The sequence below is a fragment of the Haliotis cracherodii genome, unplaced genomic scaffold (assembly GCF_022045235.1).
Source record: "Haliotis cracherodii isolate W230 unplaced genomic scaffold, xgHalCrac1.p SCAF_6, whole genome shotgun sequence".
Taxonomy (NCBI): domain Eukaryota; kingdom Metazoa; phylum Mollusca; class Gastropoda; order Lepetellida; family Haliotidae; genus Haliotis; species Haliotis cracherodii.
The window spans coordinates 56,909,517-56,920,792 of NW_027266319.1; the positions used below are offsets into that span (position 1 = coordinate 56,909,517).

Here is an 11,276-nt window from a genome sequence, read left to right on the forward strand (position 1 = left end):
TATTGCAGGCAGCAGTGATTTTGTGGAAACCATTTTTTCCTACACACCTGCGAATGAGAAACCCATTTGAGATAACTGGTATCAAACATATGTGTGCGATCGAATTCCAGGTCCGTGACTGGCTGCCTACTCCATGGTTCTGACCTGAGGATTATCCCTGATCGCTGAGATAAGTTTCTCGCACTTCGGCCGAATTCACACCCATGTTCGGCCGAAACTTTAAAGTTTTCGAATGCGCTCTTATCTTATCTAATTTGCATTATCATCATCGCCTTGATAATCCAGATATAACGAAAAACAATTTGTTGAAGAATCACACTAGGTATAAGTAGTTAACATTAAGCCGGATGACGTCACTCACGACCGTCGTGTTACGTATTAATGCACCACTGCAATCATGAGAATAGACCAAAAATGCATTCGATGCTAAAATGGTTTTGTTTGGTGTGTTTGTTGCTTAACGCACTCAGCAATATTCAAGCTATATGACGACGGTCTGTAAAAATAACCGAGTCTGGACCAGATAATCCAGTGATTGACATCATGAATATCGATCCACTCAATTGGGATACGATGACACCAATGAATGAACCAATTCAGCGAGCCTAACCACCCGATCATGTTAGTCGCCTCTTAATGCAAGCATAGTCGCCTTTTACGGCAAGCATCGGTTGCGGAAGACCTATTCTACCCCGTATATTCACAGGTCTCGATGCTAAAATGGTGCCATGTCAGGGTGTGTAAGAAACAGATAACTGCACTCGTACCTGTCAAATGCCACGCACCAACCGATCATATTAGTCGCCTCTTACGACAAGCATAAGTTGCTGAAGATCAATTCTCCAAGCAATGTAATTCATGGAAAAGATTGTCCCGAGCCTTTGTGCACTTCTGATTCATGACCTTTGTAATGAATATCGTAAGATTTCTGTTTAAGGCACTCTGGGTTTAGGCTTGGAAGGTTGTACCTATTTTTTCAATATGGTCTAATCGTTTTTGTCTTTCTTCCATGCATTGAATAGTCGTAACACCCGTACGCTTTTGCATTATTTATTTGGAGAATAAGCATAGTCGCATAAGGATTTCATCAACGATTCTGAAACGGGATTGCAGATTCAAAATTCTCGTTCGGGATTTACATCAAATGGTACAGGGCCTTTGACATCCTTGCCAGGAATGTTAAAACTACGTGACTTGAAATCAATGTCAGAGCATGTGTTAAGGAGACATTCCTCTATAACCTGCATGGCATCATTAGTGCAGTATCCCGTTCATCAAAAAGGGACACATATTGTCGCAAAGGTCTTCTTTCTTGTCTCCTTTGTTTCTGGATGATTTAACTTCCGTATGGTCTCAACGTAAACTTCAAGGGAAATGTGGAAATGACATTGTGTAAGAAATACGTCATAAGCATTGTCCATTATACCATGGCATGGCTTTCGCAAATAACTTTTCCTAAGTCAGATCCGTACATGTGTCGGTGTCTTTGTTTCAAATGTCTTGCAGCATTCATGTCCTCAGAGGAGCATTCAAGTGGTTTTATGGTGGACATGTTGGGGCGTTTCCTGATTTTGCGCATTGGTGAGAAAATTGGTGTCCGGTGCGGGGCTCACGTTTTCGTTGTGCCGTATGTTCCCATGTTGTTTTTGGTGAGCGATTGTCTTACCTTTCCGTGTGTTTGTAGGGGAGGCCGAAGGTAGAGCTGGATAAGTTCTTTTCGCCAACACCTGGTGCCAAGACTTTTTCATTATGACTCAAACACAGGCTTACTGAATTTGTCGTAATCGGAGAATGGATTCTGCCTTCAGTTGAGATTTCACAGTATAATGGACATTTCATTTTCGCTTTAATTTAAGCAGTGTCATGAGATTGAGGAGTTATGTTACTCATAAAATAGGATAGACTATATGGACAGATGTCACAAACACACCCAACCAGACCAACCTCCCCCTCCCCCCATCCCACACACAAACCTTCATCAAGATCTCGCATTGTGATGTAAGTGAAATTATGTTACAAACAGAGTCATTAAGCCCTACTCGCTCACTCACTCGACTGCGACAACTACAATTGACCATATCTGAATGAACAATAATCCACGTTTGCATTAATGATAAAAGGTAAGGTGAAAGCAAATATTTTCCACAATTGTCCATGTTTGTTGGAAGATTAACTTGAAAAACAGTTGCTGCAAATAAAATAATCAATGTCTTAGATGTATAGTTGAAAGGTATGCAGAACGCTGGAACTGTTTTGTTGCATGGTTAATGACAGGTAACTGTCTTTCGCACCAGGTAGTGCGTCATACTCTCGACAACATCAATCAAGTCATTCAACTATCTCCTCATTATTCTCAAGTGACTTCATTTCCTCATTAGTCTCAAGTGACTTCATTTAGAGGCATTTAGAAGTTGGTATGATCAAGGATCTGAACAAAGGAGATAGTTCTATGGATATGCAACTTCGTTATTACAATGTATATCCGAGGTTTCGGTGTAGATCCCAACACCGTTATCAAGCAAGTGATGAATGGAAATGTTAAGTAGGAAGGGTGTTATCCACATGTATGTAACACACGACAGATAATAATCAGCCTCGATTATTCAACGAAAGTGATTAAGTTAAAATTTATAGTCACCTCAGCAATATTTCAGCCGTAGCGTGACTGGAAAATATTATACATAAATAATATCTTAAAACCTAAAATACGTACAATATCACAAAGTCGTATATAAAACTAGTAGTATACCATTAAAAGGTCATAACCATAACTCACAGTACATTACAAAACAAAGTCACCAGTAGCTGAAGGTGGATAACCATACGAGGGACTATGGGGGCAGTACAATTGTTACCTCATTGGACACCAGAAGGATTTGCACATTCCCTTCAGGTGTTGGTGAGTATTGACTAATTTAGGCGAACATTAAATAAACACATAACATATTATATGATAAGGAAAGTGGCAGTAATATAACGACTTTGAATGACGTTGTTTTACATATCCACATCAGGGGACAATCATTTCACACTAAATCAATCTCAGTTGTCAAATATCTTTTATTTTAATACACAAAACACATAAATCAATCAAAAGTTACCAAAGAATTTATTTTCCTCTGAAAAACAAATAATGATATGAATGCTGACCTATTTAATAATATCCCTTGAAGGTGTTGTTTTGAATACTCATCCCTTGTGATGGACTAATCAACACAATCAAGCAGGTCATGCAGGACGGTGATTCTCTAGTCATAAGGGATACAGTATATCGGCTATGGCCAATACGACATCGTGGTAAAATGACCTCTGTAAATCTGGACTGACAACCAAAGTTGTAACCGACAGTTTGTTTAATTTCATGTAATCTATGTATACCCACCTGGGTGTCCCACTTCTTGTGCATTAAATCTCGTCACCAGCTTGTAATCGCTGTTTAGGATCAGATGCCACAGATGTTCTGAAAGGTGCTTTAGCTGCAACATCAGCCATTTTGTTACCTATGATTCTAACATGCCTGGGTAACCAACAAACCCGATGTCATGTTGGCCAGTAGCAAGGTCAAAAGTGGATTTTTGCAAAACTGATTTTTAGCAGCCTGAAGAACAAGAAAGGGAGTCTGGAAATATAATAACTTGATTATATTTTGATTATTTACAAATGTGTTCTAATGCTCTTCGTTGACTCGGACGTACAAAATGGAATAGTAATCTGGTAATCTTGATGACATCGTCCTGGATCCAATGATAGTGTTGCTGGCTACGGCGTCCCCATCTTTAGATGCATCTGTAAATATTGATTTGTATGTATTGTAAAAGCTTCTAAACTGATTACATTTTTGTTGATAAATTAGTTGATCTGTTTCAGATTTCTAAAGCATAGGTAATGTTACCTAAACCTCTGGCTTTTCTAACTGCCATGGTGGAGAAGATAAAAGCTATATTTTCAAGATTTATTCTAGAAGCATAAATATCAGATTTTATTCTTATTCAAAGTGGCGAAATAAGATATGTTTTGCTATTGCAGAGTTCCTCGTAAAGAGGATTAAAAACACAGTCATACGCTGGATTGGATTCAGTAGAATGCAATTTAGAAATCAACTGCAACGATAATGTAATGCAACGTTGTTTAGGAGACGGATCACCGGCCTCCACATACAGACTGTGAATCGGCGAACTTTTGAAGGCTGCAAGAAAAGCCTTAGGCCTTGGTGATGAACAAAATCGAGATTTTTTTTTCAAATTACCTTTCCAAGCCTCACAATAAATAATGAACGATGGAGCCGTAATCACGTTTAGAGCGGATCAGTTCTCTGTAGAATCGGAGGAGGGTTTTCTGATCCCCCCATTCCTTTGAATTTGAAACAACCATCAATAAATCAAGTGCCTTCAAGCATTTAATCTTTAAGTATTTTTTGTGGGACAAGAAAGGTCAAATGGTGATCGAAAATAATACCCTGAAACTTGGCTTCTTTTACAACTTTAAGTTCTGGATCTTTGTGCTTTTTATATTTTCTACAAAAATGTATATAGTTTGTCTTTAAATCCATTTCCGTTGCAAACTCAGCTGGTCAATGAAATAGGTCAATTATTGGCGGAATTACGTCCCGGTGTAGGTTCAGTTGTAGGATCGTCGCCATGAAGGAAATTCTTCTGACGTCTAGATTTCATCAAATATTATCAAAAAGGTTTCTGAACATAATTGCTGTAAAACATTTGATTTTGTATCTTATCAAACCCTGAAGCAGTATATACCATGGGGCATGACCACGGACTTTTAATTATGGAACTCATGAATGGAACATATTTGATCATAATCTTTTCATTTCTTGCTGTTGTTTGTATTTTCAGGTATATTTATCAGTTAACAATTGAACTCCATTTTTAAGTTGGATGCCAGATGTACTTTCCTTACCTTAAATTTTCTGAATCATGTGCCCTACTTTGGACAAAGGTCTACGTGAATTTATTTCGGAGACATTTTTATGCAAAGACTAGCATTTGTTTTCTTGAAAATTACCGCAGGACTTTAGCATTTAAAATTCGGAACCTATTTAGATTATGTGGCATTTGAAGGCTACTGTTCAGCCTCTTTCCTGCAATCATTAATAACGTTAAGCCATGGTTTACGTGTGTGAACATTCGCAAAGGACTTCGGAATACATCCATCGGTTAGTTAGGATCATCAATACAAATATCATGTTTCTACTTGCTAGTTCAAACAAATTCATGTAAAACCGATTTGGCTTGAGTAAAAACCCATTAAGATGAAGGTGGAACATCAGATGTCGTTACAGATGGAGTGACCATTCTTAATCATTTAGTAAATAAGAAGAATCTTCAACTGACAAGTAAGTGTCAGTTGCAGGATGTAGATATGTGTGAGAACTTTCATTAAAATTCATAAATCGTTATTTAAGAAAAACGCATCTGGTAATATATTCTTTGTATTGCCGACTGCTGACATTACTACCCCAAAGTGGGTAATGGCCATTCAAATCTCACATGATAAGGGAGCTGGTCATAAAGCGCCTGGAGATAAGAATGTCAAAGAGAATTTATTGGAGAAATACATTATACACTAAAAGTAAACACAATGTTCAATGTTACACATACTGTTCTCCGTGTGGTATTCAATATACACCGGACCCGTGAAGATCCGGGGTAGAATAGGTCTTCAGCAACCCATGCTTGCCGTAAAAGGTTCCTATACTTGTCGTAAAAGGCGACTAACGGGATCGGGTCGGTCAGGTTCGCGGACTTAGTTGATGCGTGCCCAAGGGGCGCAACTCTGCACAGCGAATCGCGGCGTCTTACACGACTGGTTTGTTTTTGTTTTCCTTAATTGTGTGTGTTCTGAAATAGATTTCATCATGTTTGATAAGCAGTTGTTCTGATATCGAAAACAAACAATCCTAATGGGTTATTATCAGCTATTGTAATAACCATTGATGCGTAGGCTGTCCATACATCAATGGACGATTTCAAACGTACATTTTGTGTGCGAAAAAGGCTGACTTTAAAAGAAGTATCAATGAGAAAAAGCATACCTCTTTTTAACCAATCAGAACCAAACATGCTTCAATGTCATGGTAGTATTCACATGGGATTGCCATACGTATTCATTAATGATGAGAACACGTTTTTCTTTGGTGGAAACCATGCTGTACAGGACGTCTTGAGTGTGTTAGGCGATTGAACAAACACAAGAATTAGCCAACGAAACAACAACTTTACGAACAGTTTAAGAATGATTTAAATGACATTTCCCACATCACATAATCGAACCAGTCTAAAATTTGTATGCTTCAACTGTCCAGATAGAATGTAAAAATGTAGTTGCTTTTAGAAACCCATCGCTGCCTGAGATTATCAATATTTTGCCTGTCATGCCAGTTCCATACGCATATGTTTTACAAGGCGTCAAATTCATATTCACTTTCTCTACAAACTACACATGGTTTCGGAAAAGACTTTAATCTTCATAATAATATTTCAAAGAGTTGAGCTGGGAGGAAATATCTGTCAAGCATTGGAATGGAATTATGAGATACAAATTATCATAAGATTAATACACAAATGCTATAAATATGATATATTAAAACGTTATCCACTTAAAATATGCTTTCTACGATTAATAATTAAAAAGCAGTCTTTGGCAAGTATAAAACACATACTGGATTCACTGAAAATTAAACAAAGTTTGTCGATATCAGGTATTTCTAAAAGATTCTAAGATTTAGCAATACATTCATTAAAAAGAGTTGCCCTGTATCGTCATATAATACACAGTGAAACAAAACATGGACCTCGTCTACTACGCTGTGATAACAGTGAAAACATGTTCCATCATGGACAGGTATACCTTCGTACCGACCGGTATCCTCTCGAAAAAGATATAGTTTCTGGGCATCTTATTTGAAACATTGTATTCTGTCCCATATACTTGCTTGTAACATCGGTACATTCTCAATTTATTTAGCCAATTTCGCCCCTCTTCTTTTCTTAACATATTAACTGGTAACATATTCATTCATACGCCATTGTTCCACCTGTGTACAAACAGAAAATTCATCTGTAACGCTTGTTGTAACACAGATATTCTAAATCCATATCACTAAACCTCTTTCTTACCCTACCATTCCAAATTTTACAACCATTTACAGCGAATCTATCAGCCCAGTTAAACACATGTTTGTTTAACCTTCTTGACAGATTGACAAATCAACTATTTGAACAACTTTAAAGGAATGGCCAACTGTACCTTCTATGGATGATGGTACATTCTGACTCATCATTTGAAACGACCATGATAACATTCCACTGCTTCTCTCAAGTTATAAATGACATGAACTCCTCCACACTTATATCGACCAAAATGAGCCAGACCACCACACACGCCAAATTATCCAGTGACGTGACAGGAACCAATCTGTAGAAATAATTGGTTGAATAAGTGAGACATTTTCAATTGTAGATTATACTTGCATTCGGGGCATACATCATTGTCAGATAAAGCCCAGCAAGAGGTTTCAGACTGCATTAGAGCTGAAATGTGGCACTTCATTACAATTGACACGCAGGTGCATTTTTCTTTATTGTTGTTGCTACATGTCTGTCTCTGACTGACATGTAATAGTTGTTCTGCCCTTATCAGGCATAGTTTGACCTCTTGTATTGCTTGTGAAGTGAACAATTACCTAATGGTACAGATATATGATGTGCTACGCTGATGTTAGGACAGGTGGCTAATCACAGAATAACGAGTCATGGTGAATCACGGACTGAATGTCACGGGAGGAGACTGTTCTTCAATCCATTGCATGAATAAATATTAAGCGAAGTGTCATCTTTTATTACAGGCACATTTCATGGCGCGATAAATGCATTGTTTCTTAAGGGGTACTGGGTATTATCATTGTTAAATTCATTATTATGTAGAGTGTTTTCTTACGAAGTGACCATCTCTGTGGTCTTGTGGTAGAGCGTCCGCCTGAAATTCATGGGTTCAATCCCCGGTCGCGTCGTACCAAAAGACTTCAAACGATGGTACTTATTGTTACCCTAAAGGGCTAAAACAAGGACCTGTCGGCTTGGAGTCAGAATACTGTGTCTGAGTGGGGTATTCATGTTAAACTGCGGCATGGTATCTCAATTGGCTATCACTATAAAATCCATACACACGCACACACGTTCACACACACGTGCACATGCACGTCGCTACATAAGTGCAATAATCTTGGACGTTAAAATCTATTTCATCTCACTTTTGTGTGTTGGGCAGGCTTGAACATAATCGTTTGAAAGTAATCGCCAAACACAGTAACCTTATTTTCAGTTTCCATTGTATCTTCGAGTTTAATTAATTCAAAATTGAGTGTGTTTTATGTCCAAAATTTAAGTTGGTGTATTTGTAAAGTGGAAAGACGTTCTTGGCAGGTAAAGGTTGTATTTCTCTGGTTCAGCAAACTGAATAAGTGGAAATGTTACTTTTCCATGGCAAATAACTGACACGTTTCTTCATTCCATATTGAATCATCAAATACAGTGAAAGGATGTGAGACACCGAGAAAGGGAACAGGACAGAGATATGGCCGGGGTATGCGGCAGAGTGAGTGAGTGAGTTAAGATTTATAGTCACATCGGCAATATTTCAGCCATATCGTGACTAAATCAAGTTGGACAGTAATAATACATAAGAGACATTAAAATCTGTCGACAAAGGACAGTAAAAACACTAGACCATCACAGATGTAGATTGTAAAACTAGCATAACAGAATAAAATTTGTAACAATTCATAACAATACACAATAAAAATGGGCTATAGATCACCAATAGCCAAAGGTAGGTCACCATACTAGGTACCATGGGGACTTACGATACTTCTGCTACCTACATGGTAACCCAGCAGGATGTATGCGGCAGAGACTGGGACAGGGACAGGGACAGAGATATAAAATTTAACGTCGCATTGGCATTATTTCAGCCATATAGCGACGAGAACAAGTTCATATGTACACGAACGTGTCAGGAATACAAAGACACATTAAAAAAACAAATTTTATGAAACAAATTTGGGCGTAACAATTTAATTTGTACATCTTAAAACACGGGCTATAGGCCCCCAGTAACCAAGCTTTGGCAACCTCGCTGAGGATCATGGTAACTGACGGTGCCTCTGCTTCCTGCATGATACCCCAGCATGATTTACGTCATCATTTAGCAACTGGTGGTTGTGCAAAATACTTGCCAATATTAAAAGATGCTCAGCAATAAATGGGCTTAAAATACTGGTCAATGATGGTTACATAGATTATGATAGAGATTACGTGTCACACGGTGAGAAGACGTAGACAGACACAAGGAGAGGGACACAGGCAGGGATAGATGCGGGGACAGGGGCAAAGATAGAGGCGGGGGCACGGACAGGGGAAGGGATGGGGAAAGGTACGGGAACATATAGAGAGACAGGGACAGGGACAGAGGCAGAGAGAAATATAGATACAGGGACTTGACAGGGGCGGGGGCAGGGACTGAGACAAGTGCAGTTTAGGACAGCCGGTTTGTAAGTTTCGATGCACGCTCCCACCACCTAACTGGTTCCATGTGAGTAACTGTATAACCCTGAGATCGTTCTGCGTAAGCTGTCAGTTATCTTTCCCTCCCTTTGTACCATAAAATACAGACTGACATGTGATGGGCTGAAGAAGTGCTGAAGAAATGCCAACTCCCGAGCCAAGCCCCAAGCACTGGTATATACCCAAACTCCTGTTGACATAGAAACCACCAATCTAGTAAAAGTCAGAATGAGGAGCTGTCTCTGGCTGGTAACAACAGCCGTGTCTGGAACCTAAGAAAGTTCTCACCCAACCCCTCCCCCCCCATCACCCCCCCCCCCCCCCCCCACCCCCCACCCCACCACCCCCCGCGCCCCTCCTTCCCCCGCACATTCCTGAACAATTACATAACCTCTAGCTGCCCCTAAGTCATACATCGTCGTGGGGTTGGCCGGCAGATCACTGTTGACCCCTGGGTGTTTCATTTTACAGCTTTTAGCTAATTGATGCCCATGTCTACATCGAACGTCTTTCCCCTGCCACGAGAGATGCCGCCTTTGTTCCCAATATAATTGAATCAATCCATTTATCATGGCTGGGATGCGGGCAGGTCTCGATCTCGCTGTGCCATGGAAGTCGACGAGCTAAATTGATTAGTGTGAATCTTGTAAAAGCTGGCTGATTGCTGTAAACACCTAACGTAATATCTTACATTGGTGCTGCAGTCGTCGGCAATCTTGGTTGGATTTGCAAATCAAACACGGATACGTTTGCACACCATATCTGGTCATCTAGATGGCCACTTACATCCGGACAGTGTATGCAATGCAGGCTTTCTGTCTCAGTGCTTGTTTGTTTGTTGCCATACTCAATATTCCATCTAAACCCATGTTTGATGGTGGCTAAAAATGAAACAATCAAGAAATCCTTATTCGATGGTGTATTTGATCCGGATATCATAGGCGACATTACATGCATTATATCAAAGAGCATCTCACAACTGGTTTCGTTCGCATGACCTCTAAAGGGACATGGGGGTCGCAATGTCACAGTACACAGAAATGAACACAGTGAAGTATGTACTTTCAAGTGCATACTTTCTTTTTACCCGGCTATTGATATGACAACAGTCTGTGAAAATCGAGTTTGGGCTAGTGATTGACAGTGATTTGTGATCATAATCTGATACGTACAATAGGCAATTACATATTAATGAGCCAATGTAGGGAATTGAACCTGGGACGTCACCAGGAATAGTAAGCGCGCTGACGACTCAGTCCTGAACAAGAGATTTCGTGATGAAGGCATAAACTATTTTTGTCCAGACTCAGAGACTTTCATTCAATTTGAATCTGGAGCTAAGACAAATTCAACAGAAGTACGTCTGCATGATGTTGAGGTATGTCTATCATGGCATTTTCGTACACAATGTGGATTGTTCAGGATCAGTGACAAACAGGAAATTGATCATTGCTCACACTGTCGACCACTGGTTTGTCTGGTGCAAGCAGTATTGCAGGCAGCAGTGATTTTGAGGAAACCATTTTTTTCCTATACACCTGCGGATGAGAAACCCATTTGATATAACTGGTATCAAACTTTTGTCTGCGATCGAATTCGAGGTCCGTGACTGGCTGCCTACTCCATGGTTCTGACCTGAGGATTATCCCTGATCTCTGAGAAGTTTCTCGCAATTCAGTCGAATTCACCCATGTCTGT

General features: G+C 39.6%; 1 protein-coding gene across 1 annotated transcript in view; it reads left to right on the top strand.

The window, feature by feature from the left end:
• The window catches only part of LOC139446526 (guanylate cyclase soluble subunit beta-2-like), a 94,577-nt gene that overhangs the window by 11,818 nt on the left and 71,483 nt on the right, over positions 1-11,276 (top strand). Inside the window, exon 4 of the mRNA XM_071227829.1 lies at positions 10,883-10,956. Coding sequence (XP_071083930.1) covers positions 10,883-10,956 — 74 coding nt within the window. The remainder of the gene's footprint in view (positions 1-10,882; positions 10,957-11,276) is intronic.